The 24,163-nt window shown below is 40.1% G+C and overlaps 1 protein-coding gene across 2 annotated transcripts; it reads left to right on the top strand.

Annotated features, from left to right (window-relative positions):
• The first annotated feature begins 5,973 nt into the window (after positions 1-5,973).
• Positions 5,974-23,397, top strand: LOC145767583 (glutamine--fructose-6-phosphate aminotransferase [isomerizing] 2-like). Of its 2 annotated transcripts, XM_082579437.1 has the most exons (20): positions 5,974-6,091; positions 6,572-6,679; positions 6,924-7,031; positions 7,547-7,672; positions 8,476-8,534; positions 9,187-9,321; positions 10,855-10,916; positions 11,193-11,272; positions 11,536-11,679; positions 14,664-14,784; positions 15,297-15,367; positions 15,678-15,799; positions 15,972-16,139; positions 16,382-16,494; positions 17,162-17,327; positions 19,491-19,605; positions 20,101-20,228; positions 20,473-20,640; positions 21,180-21,341; positions 21,422-23,397. In XM_082579437.1, exons 1-20 carry the CDS (start codon positions 6,085-6,087, stop codon positions 21,464-21,466), a joined length of 2,208 nt encoding a protein of 735 aa, XP_082435563.1. In that variant the 5' UTR covers positions 5,974-6,084; the 3' UTR covers positions 21,467-23,397. The 2 variants fall into 2 exon arrangements, with proteins under 2 accessions (XP_082435563.1, XP_082435564.1); XM_082579438.1 differs by lacking the exon at positions 11,536-11,679.
• Positions 23,398-24,163: the final 766 nt, after the last annotated feature.

The raw sequence follows: 24,163 nt of genomic DNA, 5'->3' as shown, positions 1-24,163 counted from the left end.
TGGCGAGCAAGGGGGCCGTGATCAGCGAGTGTCGGTGTTGAAACCTTGGGAACTTCTCTAGCACACGTCTGTCCGGCTGGCGATCATCGGGGTCATCACTTGCGAAAGCCAGGTCTGGGTTCGTGCCAGTGTTCCAACGACCGGAGTGGAAGCTCGGTGCGCCCTTAGGATCGTATAAGAGGGCGAGGTTGTTGTTGGTTGCCCAAGCGGCCAGACTTTCTCCGTCGTTGTTGATAGAGTTGTAGCCCCAGTCAGTGTGGTGGCAGTTAAAATCGCCAGCGTAGAGGCTTGGGTGGGGGAACACTGGGATGGCTGTTGATGTTATCCGCGAAGGTGGGGGCTTGTAGACATTGACGATGTTGTAGCCTGCTACATCTACACAAATAAGCCACTCGATCTCCGATTGAGCTTGGGATTGGTCAACCAAGGACCAGCTCAGCCGGTCATGGACAAACGTGGCGAGGCCGTGTTTCCTGCTGCAGGTTGCGCCTGCGAGTGTGAAGTTGGTTATTACCAACTTATCCACAGATATACAGTGAGTCTCCGGGAGGAGGATCATAAGGGCTTGATGCTTGGTGGCCAGGTGCTCGATGATGTTGAGCTTGCTGGCCGTGATGCCCTCGGTGTTCAGCTGCAGTACGGGGGTCGTCGGTACTTTTCGACAGTGCGAGCACTGCCGTGCCATGAAAAGGGCATTTCCCTACCGACCCTGCGCTGAACAGTCTCATTAGCTCTTGTTTGACAAGCTTCGTTTCGCATACGTATTTTGTATAATTTCGTATGTTACTGACGGGGGACACCACGTGAAGGTGCTTGTCTTCCTCCCCTTTGTTCAGATAACGCAAGGATACAATACAGCCAGAACAAATAAAAGCAGTACAAACAACCGGCACCTCTGTCACAATGAGAACGATACGATAATCACGTCATCTAGAAGCAGCCACTGAACTGAAAGAGCGTGATGTCGAAAGCCTCCATCTTCTTTCTGCTGGAATGAAATAAGCGGATAGGCTACGAGAAATTTTGTTTTAAAACTTTTGTGTCGAGTTTGTTTTTTTTTGGTCAACATTCTCTTTTAAAAAAGGAATCAAAATAGTTCACAACAGAGTGAGCCTTAGAAATATGCGATCAATTGAGGTTTATTTTTACAAAATTTCACAGGGCATCAACATTAGGGTGGCTCATTTTCCTTGATGTTCTTTAAAATTGTTGTCAGTTTGGAATAATTTTCCATTTTGCTCACTGATATTGGCAAACCAAAAATTTTTGTGGGGTTTTGACCTTTGACCCTGGTTCACCCAAGGAGAAATTCTGAATTTTTCTGAAAATTTAGTAAATTTTGAAGTGGTTTAGCAGTGTCTGAAGAGGAGATTTCACAAAATTTGACCACGTAATTTTGACGTCACTTCCTCTGTTAACTTCCACGTGGAACATCTTCACCCTACTCCAAGTCTGAGAATCACTAATAGTGCATGCTTTTAGTGTCATTTTAGTTGATTTTACAGCCTTTTTGCAGTCAGTGAATCTATAATATAGGGGAAGGTTTGGTTAGTTGAGCCGGGTAACGGTTGATCCATCCGGTTTTATCGCAACGTCGTGCATGATTAGTCAACCGTTTCATACCAAAAATATGGAAAAACTTGAAGTCCATCAGCACATGTAGTTTTAGGGATTTTCTACAAGCAGAAAAATTGTGAAGCAGTTAAATGTAAAATGGTAGGTAAAAGTAGTTTTGAAAAAAATAAGAAATGTGTTATTTTTTCCTACGATGTTTCATCGTTGTCTTAATGGAAATACTGGGATAGGTGAGGGTAACTTACTCTTTGTTTTAGTAGTTCTCGTTGCTTGATTAGCCAGTTGGTTCTTGGCAATTTTTCATGAATTTTGAAAATGGCGGCGATGTTAACAGTTGAGCCACTTGCAATGTTCACGGTTGAGCCATGCCTTTATCATAAGGAATGTAGTTTATGAGCCGATGGTCCTTACGTACTGCCCTAATTTTGTTGTACCGTACTGTAATTGATGCGTAAAACTGGTGTCCTACCCGGGGGCGGTCCACTGCCCCCCTTAAACTTCCATAAGAGTAGTTTTTTTTGTAATGCGCCAGTTTGAGGGTATTTTTTTTAGCACTACCTCCCTTATATTTTTCTCGATTGCAACGCCACTGGTTGCTAATGTTCGTTTTCTTCACAAACCTCGCGAAATCGTTTCAGAAAGGTAAAAACACCTTCGTGCAAAGTTTCCTATTCAATGATTCTCAGTGTTTTCAGAAACATAAATTTCTGTTCGTTCAGTGTTCACTGTTCTTTCATTTTAAGACACTAGACACAATACACAGTTTAAAGTTTTTTTGATTGTTTATTTGCAAGATGTTCAAGAGAAGAGTTTATTGTGTTTGATGCAGATTGAGCTCTGTTTTGGGATATCTTTTGGAAGTGAAATAATGGTGGATCAACCGTGAACAACGGGTGGCTCAACCGTGAAATTTAGGGTATCATTTGAGCCGGCTAAATTTCAATTTTAAAATGCCGATAAATGATATAAATCGGGGTCAGTCGCAAACACAAACTTGTTCACAAGAACCGCATAAGACTGAAATTTATCATGATGGATTCGGATTTTTGGTAAAGTTTGTCGTTAAATTTTTATTGCAGAAAAATCGATTTCTGGCTCTATAGACCAACAAAAAATTTTTGGCACAAAAGATGAGAGTCATTTTAGAGTATTTCAGGGCCCCTGATTCCGAAAATGCACTTAGTTTTTTCGAATTGGCTCTAGTTTTCGAGATATTCGACAATGAAAATATTTTTGAAATCGTTACTCAAAAGCTTTGAATTAGCAAATTACTTATTTTCAGCCCTGTTTACCACTATGATGTCATAATTGCACTTGTCTAGTTCAATTGGTTCATATTGCGCGAAAGTTCAAAACGCAAGCAAAGGTTGAAATGAACTGTGTTTAACGTAAGGGAGTCATAAATATTCAATGAAAACAGTTGTGAATCAGTAGGCCTACATGACCAAGTCTTTGCTGCAAAGCTTTTTCTGGTCTATAGGCTAAATAAATGGCATATAGGCTAATAAAATATGCTTGACAAGTATAATGCTGTACAAACAACCCAGATATATGTTACTGCATGAGGCAACGCAGAGGAGCAACGCATTCTGCGGTAGACACAGCGCTATATAAAAACAAGCATTATTATTATTATTACTTTGACATGAAGCTGGGTGATCAAGATAAGTCCTGGGTTCCTCCGAAAGTATGCAAACATTGCACTCAAACCCGTTTCTGGGCTCAAGGCTAAGAAGTTCAGAGTACCATGGCATAAAGAGAGCCGTGGAATCACCATGAAAATTGATACTTCTGTACGGTGAGCAATGAGCATGTTCGAAGGAAGTTGGAACATCATATTTACATGGAGTGTGCAAGGCAGTCATTGCGTGGACGTTGCTATTTTGTTTTTTGTTTGCCCTCTCTTGTTTCAAGTGGTGACTTGCTTGAAACAATAGGAAAACGGGCATGACTGAGAATAAACTTCAATACCTTCAGTAATGTTTTGGAGCAAGGTCAAGCTTTTTTCTCAAAACCATTTCTACCACCTACTGTAGTAGGCTAGTTAAAGATTTAGTTATCAAAAGTGGTAGCTGGAATCTTTGCTAACTCAAAAACTACAGCCAATTCGATAAAACTTAGTGCATTTTCAGAATCAGGGGCCTCGAAATACCTTAAAACTGACTCTCACATGTCCTGCCTTTATATAAAATTTTTTTTTGTTGGCTTGTGAAAATCGATAAACATCGTCAAATGATTCAAGAAACTGAAAGCAGTAGATATTTACTACAGTGAACGGTGCACAAAGAAAATCATGTCTGAAATGTGGTAGAATTAGACATTTTGAGAGTAGTACACGTACGTGTCAGTGTTCATGGAGCTGCTAAGTAAACCACTTTGCTTGCTACAAGTTTGTGTTACTGCCTCTTATTGTGTCCATTAAGATGCTAGAGTGCATTAGAAGATAGCGAGTGAGCAGTTTCAGGGATAAGCGAAAATTCGATATTTTGAAAAAATTCAAACCAGGTGAACCAGGGTCAAACGTTAATATTTTTTTGTGAAATTTGGTATAGGAGATACATTTACCAAAAGGAACAAGATTCCAAACTGACGAAAATTTTAAAAGAAAAAAAATTTTTTTTTGAGATTTTACGCCAGCCTAATCAACATGCAAGAGCACACCGGCTTTTAAATTGACTAAATGTGAAATTAATATTAAATGCGACAATTTGGTAACACTGCCACGAAATCATGTTTATGTTGGCATTTTACTTTTACTGCTCATCCGTATCGACAATTCGACAAGCAAAAGGACAAATTGAATCGAATTTAGCAGCCTACCTTCACTTCTCTGAGAGTTTGTCTTCGTTTGAATGCATAGCGTAGTTGGGTGTCGCACGAGTATATAAATAATGAAGCTACAAGTTAAATTAAGTACATTTACATCAATCAGTCAAGTTTATTTTCGCACAGCTCCATATCCATTTCAATGCATACGGTATATTACACAAAATACAATTTTTTGTTTTGTTGGCAAAAAAGACAGAAAGAAAAGCAAAAATATACAAAAACACAAATAATTCGCACAACAAGGATGGCAGCGAAAGACCGAAAGGTCACCAAAGTCAGCTGCCACCCAAACATTTAAACAAAATAGCCTACTCAAAATTAAGAACATTAACACATATAGCACAATACCAGCAATTTACATAATACATTAACAGTGGAATACGTTTTTTAATATGGAAGCTACCAACCGGTACACCATGGAGGCACCGAAAAAAAACACACGATTATCTAAGTCGAGTTGCCCCACATTTAGCCTAGTCAGGTAGACTAGTACATAGGCATACGAATTATTAGACTAGTATTATATATACAGTTTACAATTTGTAATTAACAGTCTAGCAGTAAGCCATACTATATGATTAAAAAGTATAAGCTAAAGTTAATACTAGTGTTGTCAGTTTTTCTATTCAGCTATGAGGGGAGAGAAGAAGAAAGAATACGGTATTTACTTAAATGTGGGGTGTGTTGGAGGTAAACCATAGTTATACTTAAAAAATTACAAAAAATGTACCGTATGCACGTTTCACTATTTATGCACAAAGCCTTTGTTTGGTTTGCACAAAGTAAACTTCTAAAACACACAAATTTTCTCAGAGTGCATATTTGCCCTTTATGTATGCAAAGTGATGTCAAAATAGACAGTTGAATTTGCTTTCATTTATAAACCAGCTGGTGTAAACTTTTCACACTGCTTAGTATTTATTCAGAGCAATAGTATCACATCATATAAAACTGATTTACTTATCCAAGAACACTAGATTGCTTTTATGAGGAAAGACAAATGGAATTTCACTGTTTAACAGACTTATTGATTGGAAAAAATATCAGTTTATGCAATTCAGTTTAGTTGTAACTTTTAGAACTTGTATGAGGCCTGTGCTGTTAATATTTTAGTGTTGGTAATGGTATACTAGTCTCCACCCTGGTCATATATGCTATGGCATGATTGTACAATTGTACATGAAACTTTGGAATCGGCTAAGACATATCGAGTGAAGTGTGTGAACAGTAAATCAAAGGTAAAGTAGTTTCACCCTATAAGTTTGGTCGAGTCCAATATATGACGTTATGGTATGTTAAACCAGGGCGGAGACTTGTACCCCATCTCCGTTATTTCTTATCTAAGCAGTAGCCAGTAGCCAATAGCCACTGGTGTCAGCAGTAGCCAATAAGCCTTGGTGTCAGCAGTAGCCAATAAGCAGTAGCCAGTAGCCAATAAGCCTTGGTGTCAGCAGTACTAAAAGAATGTAGGATAGGATGTATATATATATATTTTTGCACTAAAATAACAGGTCACTGAAATGAAAGAGTAGTCTAGTTCACAATGTTCTAGTTCATCAAGTTCACAATGTTCTTTTTCGCAGAAAAGTCAAACTTTCTGCAAGGGTCACTATTTGTAACAATAATATATATAATTATATTTTATAAATATCGACTTGTGAATACTCCTTGACATTTACAATGTGTGGTGAGTGCTTGAAGTTTTAAATATTCATCTAAGGATCACTTATAAAAATAATATTTTATAAAGAGTGATAGACTGCTTAACCAAAGTTTTTGATTTTCTTTGAAGTAAGTATATATATATATACATATATACATACTAGGGTATTTCTGGTCTGGCTTAAAGTACATGTAACAAAATTAAATTATTTTACAGTCTTGATAACTTTTGAAATGTTGGACTGGTATTACTTTCCCATTTAAGAATTAAAATCTGAAATTAACAACATTAAACAAACCACTTATGTAAATCATCCATTATCTTAGTCTAAAAATATTTGAAAATTTGTCTTATTTGTAACAAAAATAACTTGCTGTGATACTGTAATTTTGTTATCAGTTTTTTAGTTTTTGTTTTATTAGAAGAATATCTTGTAAAATTGTAATAGATCAACTGTTTTTAGAAGGTCTTATTATTAACTATTTGAAAATTGTTTGCATTCAGGAATATTTGCTTACATCAACTATTGCACCCCCCGTGATAGAAAGTACATATTGGAAATACTAGTCAATGGGCTAAAAAGGCTTGAATACCGGGGCTATGACTCAGCAGGTCAGTGACAATTTGTATCCATGCCTATGCATTCATGTTTCATTCAAACTTAAGAAAGTTTTTTGTCATCAACTGTTTTGCGTCTTCTATAAATATTTTGTTTCTGAATAGTTATTTCATGGGGGTGATTTTCAACATGAGGTTTTCAATATGTGGTATGTCAAAAATTTACTTTATTTTTTACCCCCCCCACATTGCAGTATTTGTCAAGTCTAGTTCTACATATTTTGATTGTTTCTTGAAGGTATTGCTGTTGATGGAGATATTTCATTGAAAAATGGCTCCAAAAGTTTGCCCACGACACTCATTAAGCAACGGGGGAAGGTCAAGGCTTTAGAAGACAAGATTTTTCGTGAGTTATTTAATATTTACAATATATATATATATATGTCAAAATGTTTGAAACATCACTTTTGAGTGAGATTTGTTAAAATGCTTATGTTTTTAAGAATGCTTTATAATTTTGACGTGACTAGATGATTGTGCCGTGGGAAAAAGAATGTAACTCCATAGGTCTTACTGAGCAATCGTTCTGCAATTTATTTCATAAATAGAGGGAGAAGGCTCCGCTGGTATGGACATGTAGAAAGATCTAATGATGCTGTGAAGTTGGCTCACAATTTACAACTTTCAGGAAGACATGGGGTTGGTTGGTCAAATTTGCATGTGTGAAGCTAGCCAGTCATCTGGAGTGGACCTGCGAGTGTAGACATGCCCCGCAAAACCGGCTTGTTAAAAAGCAAAACTCGATGATGATGCTGTTACATGTTGTCTTAACGTTAAACCATTCATGTTGATGCAATTTACATGAACACAGCAACAGATCTTTTTGGAGTGCGATCTTCTTAACTAATCGCATTTTTGCAGAAAGCGGGTATATGGAAAGCGAAGAAGAATTCCAGTCCCACGCCGGGATCGCACACACACGTTGGGCAACCCATGGCATCCCTAACTCTGTCAACAGCCATCCGCAACGCTCAGATGTGGACAACGGTATTTTTGGTTTTATGTTTTTGTCCAGTAAAAAGGACAGATGAAAGTGAAAGATACTTAAATATATAAATGAGTCTGAACGCCAAATTGGAAATGAAGAATAAGATGTTGGTTTTATCGATGTGTCTGTTTTGACTTTTGATTCTTAATTTTTCAATACAATTTTGGTAAAGAGGTCACTTTCTTCAACCACAGACATATACAACCAAGCAACCACACGGCATTTAACATAATCGATTAAAATTGAACAAACTATAAGCTACAAACGTTTTCGGCCATACACACGTTAGCCCTTATCAAGTAACAAAAAACAACTACTTATCATATCTACAATGAAAATGAATAACTGATCTAAACACTGAATTGAAAAACGAAATGCAAAATGAAACGGCAGAACAAAGGAGAAAGGCACATCACATGGCGTTTAAATTACACCAGGCACCATAGTTTGTTCAATTTTAATCGATTATGTTAAATGCCGTGTGGTTGCTTGGTTGTATATGTCTGTAATTTTTCAATGTAAACTTTGAAAAATAACAACTACAGTACATATAACGTTTTTTTATGTTAAATTTTCCTTTGCAAATGATGACTTCGGTGACCGTATTGCGTATGGTACCGGTATTTTCTGATCTCCAAGCGTGCAACTCCAGAAGATACTGCCCACATGTCGTCATTGCCACATGTATTAGATCTTAATAACCGAGCAGTAACTAAGCAGTGGGGACACAATGCAACACCCACCGCATTTTCCACTTGGGTGTCCACTCAACTTATCACGATCATTCCATGTTGTTCCACAGGCTTCGTCGTGGTCCACAATGGGATCGTGACCAACTACAAGACAATCAAGACCTTCTTGGTGAGTGTAATGGCCTCTTCATGTCGTCATGCTTGTATTTCTAGCAACCGTGCTAATAATCTAAAAGCCACTTGGTTACTTCCTATAAAAATCTCTTGAAATCTTACTCAGATTCAAGACGTAGGCTTGTCAGTAGTCACTTTCATTACTTGTGGACAACAGACACCGACTTGTAAATGATGCCACCGTGCTTTTACTCTAATCATCATTTCATTTTATTGACTGTTGATCTTGCAATAGCATCTTGTGGACACTGCCACCTACAAAGCTGTTTTTTTTTCGGTCAGTTATGGGTCATTGACCGATTTTTTAGCAAAAAGTCCGAAAAAAATATAGTCAATTCGGTCAAAATCTCCGAAAAAATATATAGTCAATTCGGTCAAAAATGAAAGATTTTCATCAGAAAAAATGACCGAAATAAATAAAAAATGTCCGAATTTTTTCAAGCCATTTCAGACAAATGACCGAACAGTTTCAGCGAAAAACAAAACAGCTACAAAGTACTATAAGTCTAGGCGTATCCCTCTAACCTATCGTTGGTTTTACGTAGTTGTTGTGCACGCCCATTAGAAGTTGTGCTTTGCTGTCTAGACTGGCAGTGTTGCAAAGGCCGCCACGCGATGTATATTCTTGATTTTGATATATCTTGCAGCAAAGCCATAACTACGAGTTTGAGTCGGACACGGACACCGAAGTGATTGCCAAGTTGATAAAGTATCTGTGGGACAACAGGGAGACGGATAGCATCAGATTCAGCACATTGGTCGAGCGGGTCATTCAGCAAATGGTCAGTTTGGTTTTCATCTTGCCTGTTGAACTTGTTCTAGTTGGCGAAAACACGCCAACCATCGTGATCTGTCCTAGCGCGCTGGTTCATTTGATCTACGGTGATGTGTCTGTTGAAAACTCGGCTATGTTTGAAAACTCCTAGTGTGTGTGCGGATACTCGGCAGATAATGTTCGCCTAGTTTCAGTTGTTGCAACTTTCCATATCCAATTATCCACCTTTGCCAACGTTAAGTCAATGTAAAAAAAGACAAGCTTGCTATCAATTGTTGTAAATGCCTATTTTTGTAACTTTTGGAAATTCCGCATATTACAAACCATTTTCTTTCCCGGTTTTGTTATAGAGGAACCTTCGGCAATGACCACCTGTTAGCCTTTCATCGCATGCGGTTCAGTTTCCCGAACACCAGTTCTTCGTCCCTGTTTGGTCAACAAACGAGTCAAGTGTTTGAGGTTGCTTTGGGGGATTGAAAGTATGTGCCGGGAGGTCTTAATGTTTGCTACTTGGCACAGAGAGGCGAGCTCTGTTAATCACTGATTTGTTGAGAGTTCGTCTCTCCAACCTTTGGTCGGTTCGTTTCCAGACCTCAAATATCACTCAACTATTAAAATATCAAACTATTGACTCTCTGGAAAATCCCATCTGTGCGCAGTTTTACGTACAAAAGCATTGGAACAGCTTTAATTGAATTGAAACATCAATGTAATAGCAATAGTTTTAAAAATATGGAATAATTTTCTCGCTGTACGATTTCGACTGTAAACAAACAGGATCAAGCCACAACTTTCTGTGTAGTTAGTTTTCAACAATTCCATGACGTGCTTGATACCAGCTTTGTGACGTCATTTACTATCGCGCGTGATTCATTGTGACGTAGCCGGTTAATCATATGCCATTTTCAAAACTATTTTGTTTGAAAACCAGAAGTGGGGTTTACTTCCGTCTTCCGCCATGTGTTGAGTGCCTTGTGCTGCTTTCAAAGTTTGCGTGTTGTTGAACAGTGTTGTTGTTGTTGAACCTGCTTGCTCGTCGCAGGTGACAGTTTCTTTTAAAATAGACTGAACGTGAAATATTTGTCTTGTGTTCTTGTTTTCAGCTTCAAACATGTTGTTGACTTTCTGGGGATTTAGCATTAACTTCTGAGATTGCTTTTACAACGTCGTAGCATTACGTCAAAACTGAACCACAGCATTTCACCAAATTGAAGTCATATTTATTCTCCCCAACGCCTACCACTACCACATTGTAACGGATCAGTGCGCGCAATGATGTTGTTTCAACGTCAGTTTGGCACGCCGGACAGTCCTGGCAAGATGCCATGCGGGGGAATGCCACAATATTTGACTTTCCTGTAAACTTTATTGTTTCTTTACTTCATCTTGTTGACCTATTGTAACTGTGTTTGTAGTAGTGCAGCGTATATAAAATGTTACAAGGTGGGTTGAATCGGGGACCATTGAACCATCGGTATGTCGCCCCGCCAGGTGCTTTGAATCACGCACGCCACAACTAACGCTTAGTTTATGTCCGCAGGAGGGCGCTGGGGCGTTCGTATTCAAGAGTCGGCACTTCCCTGGGCAATGCGTTGCTACAAGGTGAGATCTGGTGTCTGTTGCTGTTTGTTGTTCATTTGGTGTTCTACAACCTAACTAGGAAGTAACGATGTAGTTCAACTTACTTGAGAGATTATGTGTATTGTGTATCTTGAAACGCTGTTATGTTTTAATCTTAGCATTCTTAGAAGGTTTCTTTGAAATTTTGCAACATTGTATCACTTTTTCTTGCCGTAAGGAACAACATTATGTACGACGTATTATCACATACGTCACGTGAAATTGAAAAGGTTTTTAATGAAACTATTTCTTTTTCAGACGGGGAAGCCCCATGTTGATTGGAGTACGTAGCAAGTCTAAGTTAACGACAGACAACATTCCAGTGTTGTACAGCACATGTGAGTCTATTCTCCGTACCTTCATTAAAAATAAATATCAACAGAATGCGATGCGTATTTGCTGGCCAGCATAAATGTTGAGGGAATCAAAATATCAATGTATTTTGGTCTATTTCGTGAGAACTTTTGTGTCATTCGGTTTGTTTTTAAATTGTGTATATTCTAGCAAAAGTTTTCATTAATTGTTCTCCGGCCGGCACCTTTGTCTTGCATCGTGGTGTGCCCCCCCGTCAGCATCTTTGATGATCGATTTTGATGGCCAGGTGCCAAAATCCGCAAGCACAGCAACTGCGGTGGGGTGCGAGTGCTCAGCGAGTATCTGCGAGCCTCCAAGGCGCAACCTACCGACGGCAACAATGTCCACTCCACTTATAGGAAAGAGTCGCCGAACGACGACCCTAGTGACGGTATATCCGGCATGGAATGGTAGAAATCAGATTAGTTTGGATTGATTATGACAAAAAAAATAATTCTGAAACACTTTTCAACATCAACCTTTCCAGAAGAATGTCAACAGAACGGCGGAAGCTATTCCTTGTTCTCGGCGATTCTGTTGATTTTGGAAATATTGATATTTTGAAAAATTGCTAAATCAATATAATAATTTGTAATCTTTGGAAAGCGCTTGCATAAAATATTTTAGAAATTACTTCCTCACTACTTCAAATATTTAGCGATCTAATGTTGCGTTAATTTAGTTCAGTTGACACCCCCTGCATAGCTTCTTTGTGAGTTATCGTGAAGTGTCGAGTTACTTTAGAGGTGATCATTTAATTTCAATCGATGACACGAAGGAGATAATTGTCATCAATGACGATTGACGCTTGTGTGGCTACACTGAGCGTGGTAGTGGGCCGGTACGTCTTGTGGGGAGCAAGTCTTTTAGGCGCAGACAGTTAGGCGCCGGTCAAATAGGTGCGCACACTGTGGCGTCTGGATATTTAGGTGCGGAGCACTGTGGCGCCCGTTCATTTAGGTGCTATTCCTAGTAAAGTCTGCAGATTGTATCAGCTTGGTAGGTAGGGCAATGCTATTCACACAAAATGTTATATTGAACAGAAAAATATGTTATGGTTTCCGCTTTTCACACAAAATGTTATATTGAACACAAAAATATATTGTATTTTAATGCGCGTGTTCGGCATTTATTTGTTGTACAATTTATTTGTCAATAAATTATTCAAGTTTCCGAACATGACTGAGTTCACTTTTAGTGAGTAAAATAATAACTCCACTAAACATCAGTAAAAAATATACCGTAGCCTATATTCAAGCGGGTGGTAGGCTTGAGTGAAGAGTAACTTAGTTTTTCGTCAAAACCCGACTAGGTTTAATAACGAGCACAGTCGCACCTTTATGCTTGCAACTTGTAGCCAGGGTTCACATGCCCTATAGAAGTTTATTCATGTAGTAGAGCGTTGTCTCATACGAACTCGCCACACGACCAATCCATCCCGAGTAGAAGTAATTGCGAAAGATAACAGATGATATAAAGTTCCATCTGGCTGCAACCTGTGTTCAGGATGCAAAGCAAATGTCCTGTGGAGATGTGCTAATATCAAGAGTAGTAGAGCGTTGTCTCGCACCTCATCTCCACACGCGCATTAACAAAACATCATATTTTTCTGTTCAATATAACATTTTGTGTGAATAGCATTGCCCTACCTGCCAAGCTGATACAATCTGCAGACTTTACTAAGAATACCACCTAAATGAACCGGCGCCTAACTGTCTGCGCCTGAAAGACGTGGACCCCGTCTTGTGAGGGTCCGGCGACCGGCATGATACACGCCACGATGAGCAATGCCACGATGGTTGCCTCTCGTGGTTCATTGTTGATCATGCAATTGAGTTTGGAATTTAATTAATGAAAATTTATATGTTTTGTAGAGGGCAGGCTTTGAATTGAACTGACAGCAGCTTAGTTGAAATCTGAAATTGGTTAGAAGTTCAACTGCCTCATATTTGTGCTTCATGAATGTTTTATATACGTAGTGGCTTGTACATGCCAGCAATGTTGATAGCCTCAGTTACTTCAGTGATGGCTCATCTGTCCTAGCACTTAGTTACACTACAGTTCTACCGAATCCCAGCGACTTCTGGGCGAATCAACTATTTCTTCTGACTTAAATTGCTAACTTTAAACTTTTGCAAACTAACTTTGTGTTAGCTGTTGAAGCTTAGCGCATTTTTATTAAAAAAAAATTGTAAATATTATTAAAGATTATTTATACAGTAGTACTGCCTGCTGTAGCTGGAATGTTAGTTACTTTGCTGGCTTGGTTATTTCTTATCCATCGTATTCAGCAAGTTGTAGTGAAATCTTGGCGCGGGTTCGAATCCGGGTATCTTCACTGGCCGTCCTAAGTTTAATGCTGGATTGTGATTGGTCAAACTTGAAGGCCACTTTGGGATCTTCTGCTTTCCTTCGCCATGTTTGGTTGTCAATAACGGCCGCACCTTACTTGTTGTGATAATGCTTTCTCCTGTGTGTATGTCGGACAAGCATTATTTGGCAGTGCGTCATATCTTCAATGTGTCATCGTACCATAATTGTTATGGAACTTAATGATTGTGAAGCGACCATCCTCGAAGTGTTAGGTGACAATTCCCCACCAATATGTCGCAACAAATGAGTGTTACTGGATTGAAATTGTTGTTTCGTCACGCAGTTGTCTGCGCACGAGTGACCAGGTTAGCAACATCTAATGTTTCTATTTAGTCAATATCGACCAGAAGCGGGCGCACTGGGTAGACACTTTAAGGTAGCCACTTTAACAAGTCGAAATTCTGCCACTGAACATGACTAGAATGAAACCATTAACCAATCAGAAGCTACGCTGTTCATGACGTCATCAAGGTTGCGTTCAGGAAGAACAAAGGAAAAACGCAAATTCTAGATAAATTAAATCATCGCTTTGCCATCGGTTGACTTGGCGCATTAGGTTAGGGCGGTGGTAGTCATTACATTGATGTGGGTTTGATTCCCACCTCTGCTATTGCTCTTTTTTTCTGTAATTACCAAACAAAGTTCAAAGTACAGTAATAATTAATTCTCTGGCTGAATGTTCACAATTGGACAGACAACGTAGCATCTGATTGGTTCGTGGTTTATTAGAAATCTGCTTGTTAAAGTGCCTACCGGCGCACTGCCGGCTGGTTTGCTGAATTGATGCTTGCAGAATAATTTTAATTTGCTCGCTTAATTCTAATGATTAGAAAAGGGATTCGTGATTGGCAGAACAATCTTTTAATTTTAAAGATTAAGCGGCCTCGTGTGGTGAATCAGTTTCTTTATATTGTTGAGTGCCGTGGTTACGTCATCAATCGGTCTTTGGTACGTCATCAATTTTCAATCTTTATGCTTATGTTGATATTTTGTCTCCCCCAGCTTCCACCTCCAAGCTGAAGACGGGCGGAGGTATCCACATGTTAAGAACGAACAGCACGTCGGAACTGGTGGCGCAGGGGAAGTCGGAAGGCATTGAGTTCTTCCTCGCATCCGATGCCAGGTGAGACAATTGTTGCCGTCCTTGGTCAACAATTGACTTGTACTATCTGATCTTTTATTAGGGCAGAGGTTCTTAACCTTTCAACTCTCATTTACCCCTTACCAACTATCGAAAGATGAAATACAATCATTCAGAATCAACATTTCTTCGCATTCTGTAAATTTTTTTTGTTGTTATAAATTTACCCCTCCCCCCTTTCGTATATGTAATTCACTGCGATTGAGAACCCTGGCATTGGTGGTTAGTTCGGGTACAGCGTTCACAATCCTGAGGGACGTGGTTCGGTACCTGATCAGGTCATGACAATGACTCTTTTGTAATCAGTGTGTCAGACTTTTTTCCATGTTTTGACCAAGTAAGATCAACTTAATTTGTTCTGTGCATCAATAGAACAACAGCTATTGCAAAAGACCGGGTATAAATCTGCCGCTTTGCTCACTGGAAGCCATGCGCACTGCGCAGAAGTATCTGTGGCGCGCACTATTGACCGCATGTAACCTTTAACCTTTCAGCGCTATCATTGAACACACCAATCAGGTGATCTTCTTGGAAGATGATGACGTGGCGGCGGTGGTGGATGGAGGTATAGTGTAGTGGACCGGTCGTTACTTTTTCACCGTTATGATGGAAGCAGCCACAATGCCTGTACTTAAGTTGTAGTGGCTTCATGTCGCCTGCTTTTTTAATCGGTTGCGCATCCTTGCTGCTTTCACTGTTTGATCACAATTCACAGCCATCATTCGTCTTTGATGATGATGGTCTTCGCATAAACGATAACAATTAAATGGCCATGTGGTCTTCCATCGTCGCAGTAATTATCACAATCGGTGTTGTGTTTGCACCCAAAACACAATGCTTCCTTGTTCTGAAACAATAAATATCTGACTGCACAGGGCTCTCCATCCACCGGATGAAGAGAGGCAAAAGCACGGAGCCAGCCACCCGGGTAATCATGTCCCTCCAGATGGAGATGCAGCAGATCATGAAAGGAAGCCACTCTTCATTCATGCACAAGGTATGCTTGTTGCGTCATCATCACGATTGTTGAAACTATGATTGTTTGTATGACTTGAATCAATGCAAACAAGGATGGCCGCAAGATGGAACATGGCGTGCAGGTTCTGTGATTACTTTCATCTTCTTCATCATATTGTTCCTCTTCTGATTGCCTTTCTCTTGTGTCGCAGGAGATCTTTGAGCAGCCGGAGTCTGTTGTGAACACCATGAGAGGAAGAATGCTCTGGGAGGAGAAGAGAGTGATCCTTGGAGGACTGATGGATCACATCGATGAGATCCGACGCTGTAGGAGGATCATCATCATCGCATGCGGAACAAGTTATCATTCGGCCCTCGCGGTGAGTCAAAACTCGTTTATGACGCCATAGGCTCATATTGGATAGAGGATCGTGGCACTACAAAGCCCCTCTCGTGCAAGGTTGCGGAGTAGAAGAGATGTCAGAAAATGCACAGTAGTTAGTTGTTATTTTCGTGTTGCTTTTTACTGATCATGTGTCGCCTTGTATTTCATTCCTTCTGTTTGGTGTTGTTTGCAGTTTCGAAACCTTCTTATCACATTTTGTTAACCAATTAAATGCAGACACGTCAGCTGCTCGAAGAACTAACCGAACTCCCCGTCATGGTTGAGTTGGCATCAGACTTCCTTGACCGACAGACTCCCATCTTCCGTGATGACGTGTGCTTCTTCATCAGGTTGGTAGTGGCCATGGCGACCTACTGTATACACGGCCATGTCAACGTGTAAGCTGCAAGCTTAACAAGAGGCCGACCTCATCCACATATAAATTAATAATCTGATTAGTAGTTGATAAATATAATTTTTGTGCATATTTTGTTCGATAGTGGGCTGCTTTTGCAGAACAGTTACCATGCAAATATTGACGTAAGCTTCGAAATGAAATATTGTCATTTCAAAAGGGTAAAGTTAAGTTCTATATGCTTATATATTATATTTCTGTGTATACGTAGTGGTCTATTCATGTTTTAGTTTTTAGCCTTCAGGTAGTGGCTTGCACGATGAATTTGAAATCTCGCTTGGAATTAAAGTCGTCATTTTAACTCTTATTGACTTGACTCTACTGACTGTATCAAGTAACTCGGTGATTTTTCATTTATTGGTCGAAATTTTCAAATATCGACCATAAAGGTGAAAACTGAAAAGTTTCGATGTTCATCAAGACTATTCTCGTTTCTAGCACAAGTTGCTACGTTCATCTGATTAAATTAAAAAAGTAAAACTATCCTGTTTATTGTTGCTTTTACTTTTAATTTCATCAGATGAACGTTGCAACTAGTGCTAGAAACGAACCATGAAGGTGTCATGCAAAATTTGTATGAAATCCTTGTTTGTGTCTTGCAGTCAATCGGGAGAGACCGCGGACACGCTGATGGCGCTCCAGTACTGCAAGAAGAGAGGCTCCCTCACCGTCGGCATCACCAACACTGTGGGAAGCTCGATATCGCGACTCACCGATTGTGGGGTTCACGTTAATGCGGGCCCCGAGATAGGGGTGGCAAGTACTAAGGTGAGGGATGGATTAACTCTCCCGTCCCTGGTTGTGGTGTTGACTCTAGGTCGGCTAGGCTTTTATTTTAACAAAAAAAAAATGCTTTATTTCTAATCACGCCATGCTGGGGTCCACGTCTTTTAGGCGCTGACAGTTAGGCGCTGGTCTAATAGGCGCGCACACTGTGGCGTCTGGATATTTAGGTGCGGAGCACTGTGGCGCCCGTTCATTTAGGTGCTATTCCTAGTAAAGTGTGCAGATTGTATCAGCGTGGCAGGTAGGGGCATAGGGCAATGCTTTTCACACAAAATATTATATTGAACAGGAAAATATATTGTTTTGTTAATGCGTGTGCGTTGTTGGTCATGGCTTCAGTGAGTGAAGTTGCTTAAACTGGCAATGCTTTTTCATACAAAATGTTATATTACACAGAAAAATATATGGGTGAAGCTGCTTGAACCGGAAATGCTTTTCACACAAAATGTTATAGTGAACAGAAAAATATGTTATGGCTTCCGTGAGTGAAGCTGCTTAAACCGGCAATGATTTTCACATAAAATGTTATATATATTGAACAGAAAAATATGTTGTTTTTTTTTAATGCGCGTGTTCAGCATTTATTTGTTGTTAGTCCAGGTTTGCGCCGGCGAAAGCTTTATTAATAAATTATTCAAGTTTCCGAAAATGTATGAGATTGAGTTCACTTTTAGTTAGGTCAAATAATAACTAAACATGAGTAAAAAATGTACCGTAGGCTGTACTCAAGCGGGCGGTAGGCTTGAGTGAAGAGTAACTTAGTTTTCCGTCAAAACCCGGACTAGGTTTAATAACGCGCAAAGTCTCACCATTATGCTTGCAACTTGTAGCCAAGGTGTAGCCTATATGCCCTGTAGAAATGTATTCATGTGAACAGTAGTAGAGCGTCTTACGCGTTCTCGTCACATGGCCAATCCATCCCGAACAGAAGTAATTTATATTTAATCTAAATTACCAGACATTTTTCACACAAATCTGTTGTATTTACGCGGTAAAAACATGTCATGTGATCGACGTAGACCCACAATCTTGACATCAAATGAAAGCATACATCTCCAGTTATCCGAAGATGCAAAGCTTTGCAATAAAATTTAAAACATTCTATGTACAACTAGCAACTTTCCAAAAGGTATTTTTTCTAATTTCTAAAAAAATTAAAAATAGGCAGAAAAGTGTACTTCATTATAATTTTTACTACCCAAGCATGATACAATAATATGAAAATATATGTAGTTTAATCGAATGCCAAAACAATTCTGCACATGAGAAAAAATTTATTATACTTCGTTTCTGCGCGCAATGCTTTAGGGGGTACAGCAGAATGATTATGGAGGAAATTTGGAAAATTTTAAGCAAAAAGTTTACGTAATTTAGCCTACAGTCTTTTTGATCGAGAAATTCCAAAGTAAGGGGTTGCCTAGCCAGTTTTGACTGCCAATTCCAATGAGTGAAAGAAAAAAAATCCACTGTGTCCCCATCTTTAAGAAGCTCTCATCTGATAACTGCACCGCCAAAATATTTTTTTTAATTAGCCAAAAAAGGACAGGCAAAGACTGGATCTGCCATCATTTACATTATTTTTTTGCTTGAAATAGGCTACCTTTTAACCTTGGACGTAGGGATACTTCCTTGGTCATCATGGCAAAAATCCCAAGACGTGTGTATACGTCCGTGGTCGCGAAAGAGTTAACTAAAAATGAACTCAATAATGTTCGGAAGCTTCAATAATTTATTGATAAAGCTTTCACCAACGTAAACCTGGACTAACAACAAATAAAACAATAATAAATCAATGAAACAACAATATATTTTTCTGTTCAATGTAACATTTTGTGTGAAAAGCATTGCCTGTTTTAGCAGCTTCACTCACTGAAGCCATGATATAATTTTCTGGCAAGCTGCTAAGCTGATACAATCTACAGACTTTACTAGGAATAGCACCTAAATGACCGGGCGCCACAGTGCTCCGCACCTAAATCTCCAGACGCCACAGTGTGCGCGCCTATTAGACCAGCGCTTAACTGTCAGCGCCTAAAAGACTTGCTCCCCCATGCTGATCCACTGTAGCAACAAATTGCTAGGAAATCAAATTTACAGCCGGTTGGCTATGGGCTACTTCTAACATAACCGCTACTTCCTGATTAGGCATACACGAGCCAGTTTGTGGCCCTGGTGATGTTCGGCCTTACAATGTGCGAGGACAGGGTTTCTAAGAAGGCCAGGTACCTGGAGATTGTGCAAGGACTCGATGATTTACCAGGTATGTCGTGGCGTTGTAACTAATTTTGCGTCTCTATTGCAAAAGTTTAGCGCACATCCACAAAAAACTTGCAAAGAAAACAAAGATCAGAGGCCCACCAACATCAATAACTTCGTACGAACGTCAAATGTTGCCTCATTATGTTGATTGTTATTCGTAGTGTCGTAAGCAATTCTTCGTAAAACAATTGTTCGTAAACAGTTGTTGGTGAAATGAAATCCGTAAAAGAATTTTTCGTAAAGCATTTCTTCGTATACATCAAATCTCCATTGCATGCACGAATAAATGCTTTGGGAAGAATTGTTTTACAAAGAATTAACTTTACGAAGAATTGTTTTACGAAGAATTGTTTACGAAGAAAACGTCGGACACCCAGCAATATGATCCGCTTGTGCGTTTTGTTGAATCGAATGAGCTTCGGCCATCGTGAATCTTTGGTTACTATCTGGTATACGAATAACCGTTATCGAATAACCGCATTCATTCCACTTTCAGGAAAGATCAAGGAGGTGCTGAAGTTGGATGATGAGATACGCCGTCTAGCGGAGGCCCTCTGCACCAAGAAGTCCCTTCTGGTCATGGGAAGGGGCTTCAATTTTGCCACTTGTTTGGAAGGGGCCCTGGTGAGTCGTCTACAAATTAAATAATTAAAAGGATGAGTGGAATTGAGCTTTATGAGGAAGATTGGTTACATGGATTTGTCTTAGTAAGATACTTGGCATCCCGTTCATTGGATGACTTCGGGCCAAACCTTTTCAAATGTTAGGTGTTTAAAGTACTTGGGCGATGAGCGTGTTGCCTTCAGTATACCGAGACTAAAAGTTGTCTGCAGCTAGCACAGTCATCACTATGTTCCTTTGCTTCCAGAAAATCAAAGAGATCACATACATGCATAGCGAGGGAATACTTGCGGGGGAGCTCAAGCATGGACCCCTCGCCCTGATAGACGTGGACATGCCAGTCATCATGGTCATATCGAAGGACCACGTGTACTCGAAAGTACAGAACGCGCTCCAGCAAGTCGTCGCCCGACACGTAAGTGGTGACGTCATAAAGAATAATGCCTGACCAGTAGCGCGATATTCACTGGCAAGGTTTTATTTAATCAAAGACTTAAAAGTGTGATCGATTGTGATCCAGAGTTGCAGTGCAAAAAGAAATGTTTTGTGGTTCTTTTAACAGTAACAACAATAAATACTAGCCAGACAAGCGGGTGAATGTTTGTTGAAGCAATGTGGATTGGTTACGCTTTTACGTCTTTATATTCAAATAAATTTTAGAAGCTAATTTCGCGCCACAATGGTGATGTCATCGACGGCAAAGCGTCGCTGTCTGGAGATATCCGAAAAATGTGATTTAAAAACATTTTCCTTTCAGACGACATCCTCAATTTTGTCATCACGAGGAATAGACCGCCTCGAAAAGATTATATTTGAATGGAATTTTAAATTAACTTTTAAACCGGATATTTAAAATCTCAACCTGCGTTTATCTTAAGTTGAACTAATATTTCTCCATGAATTTGTTGCGTTGGCATCCACCTTACTAAGTGACGACCTCTCCGTCGTTACCAGGGGCGGCCAATTCTGATATGCGAAGAGGACGATGCGGAAAGTCCCAAGTTCGCCTCAGACGTGCTGAGGGTGCCACACACGGTGGATTGCCTCCAGGGGGTCCTCACTGTCATCCCTCTCCAGCTGCTCTCCCTGCACATCGCCGAACTGAAAGGACTCGACGTAAGTGTGACGTCACAGACGCGTTATATTCCGTCACTGAGGAATCGATGTTTGCTTTAACTCTCCCCCTCTCGTTCCAGGTCGACTGTCCGAGGAACCTGGCAAAGTCTGTCACCGTTGAATGATCTCCCCCTGTGATAGCATCGGCCACTATTGTAGCAGTAACATTGCCATCAACATCAGTACAGGCCTTGTCTCCTCAAGACCTTAGCAATCTCCACCTATGACCCTCTGTGTTACCAGTACAAGTCCACGTGGGGTTACTTGCGACTGGTCGGTGCTACATCGAGTTACGTAATGATCTACATAGTACGCGTGTTCTGAGTTATTGCACTTCATTGTATTGCTTGTAATTGATTGCGTATAGTTGGAGTTATATTCTATTTCTAGGTAGTTGCGTAATGCGTATACACCGAACCAACATCATTTAAAGCAGCGGGTTCCAAGCAGTGCGGCTATTCGTTACTGATGGGTTTCATTGCAAGATGTTCGTGATTACGTTGAACGTCTTTGCTCGAGACCATAACGTCTTTACGTGATATCAATGTTTTGTGGACGCGCCCAGTGCCTGTCGAACGATCAACCAAGTTCAATCCCTTTCCCTAGTAAAACAGGGGCAGGTACACTTTTTGCACTGGGAAGGGTGGTCATCAAAGCATCATAGAAATATCAGCGTCCTGCAAATTTTGTGGAGTTTTATTGTTTTCTTCTGTCAACACATTTATTTAACGCACTGCACTTCCGACAGATAGTTTCGAAATTCTTGCTCTTTTCATTAGAGAACGTTTGCATGTGACCTCGTCACGCAAGAAACAGTGCAGCGCTTACTAACCGGTAGCGTGCGGCTATCCTGGGTTTACGTCGCTTCCGCACTCCAAAGTGTCACCGCAGAGGAAGTGCTTCATTATTATGTCTCCGGTTTTTGTGGATGTCATGTACACGCTACGCCGCCATCACCACCACTCCCATAATGTAAAACAGCTATGCCCATTGTGGTACTTACCATCATTCATTTGTTGTGTGCAGTTGGTTAGAGGCGGCATTTGCCCCCCCCTCCCTAACAGGGGTTTTCTATTTTTACAGCCCTTTCGTCATGCTTCCCGATTGTTAGGTTGATTCTATCCAGTTTATTTCCACTGATGTTCTTTGTGGACAGAAGTCGTTATCAGCTTGACGCCTTCCGCACGACAATACTGCGCCAGATAAGGCTGCACAAGATCGCCACCAACTTGTGCGGCACCTGCTGTGAAACATCGTGATTTCTATTTTCATAATCACTGCGTTGACATAGTTTGAAATCTTTACTGATGCCAGGGGTGTGCACATGAGCTTTGATAGGCCGCGCTAAAGTATCACGTATTTGACAATAATCTCATTCCATGACGATGTCCTTCGCGGGTATACTGCGAGACGCCCACGAACATGCTGCTCCCATGTTTGAACCACATTGCCCCTGTACTGTTATTACGTCATAATGAAATTTGTATTGCCATATTGTGGATTTTAATAGCATACTCGAAGATAGACTCGGTTGTCAAGACGCAGGTATCGCGTTAACAACCTTCTAGTCCGCGTCATGTGCAATAGAATCCCATTCATATGATGCGAAGGCAGTTCCTATGAAATTATAGGTTGAGCGGTGTGCTCTTAGAGGTGGCTTCTGCCAATCCTGTTTTGTTGCTACGTGCATTGAAGCGTTATTAAATTGTATGTACTGTGATGTTCAGTATGTTGTGGCCAGTCGTACCCCATACCTACAGCAGATTAGCCGTTGAATCAACGTAATTAAACGACCAATTTTCTGTCAGGGACGGCATCTTGCGACGTATCTGTTGTTGAAATGTTACTTTGCTGTAAGCTGCTTGCTAAGTTAGATGCGCCGTAAAACTAAGGTCAATTGTATTTGTAAAACTCGCAGTAAATTTCAGTATTCTGTGAGTTAACGTATTATCTCGTTCTCTCTGTGGCAGATATCTTTGAGCATTTCTGACATGCACCAATGTACCAATGCAGTAGCTATCTGCAAAGCAACCTGATGGTGCTGCTTAATAAAACCTCATCCATTTAATGGCGACTGTGTACGTATTCTCAACCAGGTGAAGTAGAACCTCGAACATTAAGTTTCAACCTACCCCACGATACACTCGAACTGGAAAATTCTCTTGGTTAGCAGCAGACTTGGAACATTAGATTAGGGCAGTGGTTCCCAACTCGTTTTTAAGGCGACCCATTTTTAAAAAAAATTCAGTTTGGCAAGATCTTGCGACCCAAGCAAATTGTCGTAATATTTTAAAAGCCGTACAAGATTGTGTTGCTAACAAACAGCACTACAAAAGCAGTAACTTTTCCCGTAAATAGACTAATATGTTTATCAAATCACTAATGAGATAGCTGTGCTGGCTTGCTGTCAGCGAGTTTTTGAAATCGAGGCGTTATTTTGCTTAGGCATAGGCTTTAACTTCCAGCCGGTTTCGCTGTTCAGTTTTCAATAAACACCTGGCGCTAAATCCAATCTTACAAAGTCAAGTTGTTGCAAATGGAATCTGTTTTTGAATCCCTAATTGTGAAACTGTGAGATACACTTTGTAGGCCTACATGGAAGCCCAAAAGTGGATGTTTGCAGAATCTTTGGGGTATTTGTCTTTGAAGGACGCAAAAGAAATACCGGTTGCTACTTCTGTCGTTATGTCCGTAAACTGTTCTGCAACATGGATGGAAAGTTGAGGCAGATCTTTTCCAACATATAGATTAATTATCCAATCAATTTGGTTATTAAGTGTTGGAGATTCTCCATCGTAGTGCACAAACTTTTTGGCAAACTG

The sequence above is a fragment of the Aplidium turbinatum genome, chromosome 3 (assembly GCF_918807975.1).
Source record: "Aplidium turbinatum chromosome 3, kaAplTurb1.1, whole genome shotgun sequence".
In the NCBI taxonomy this organism is placed as follows: Eukaryota; Metazoa; Chordata; class Ascidiacea; order Aplousobranchia; family Polyclinidae; genus Aplidium; species Aplidium turbinatum.
This window is presented reverse-complemented; position numbering and strand designations above follow the sequence as displayed.

Excerpts from the sequence above, each read along its gene's own strand:
- LOC145767583 (XM_082579437.1), top strand. Across the intron at positions 7,032-7,546 it reads TTTAGAAGACAAGATTTTTC|AAAGCGGGTATATGGAAAGC; the intron begins GTGAGTTATTTA and ends GCATTTTTGCAG. Across the intron at positions 17,328-19,490 it reads TAGGGGTGGCAAGTACTAAG|GCATACACGAGCCAGTTTGT; the intron begins GTGAGGGATGGA and ends CTTCCTGATTAG.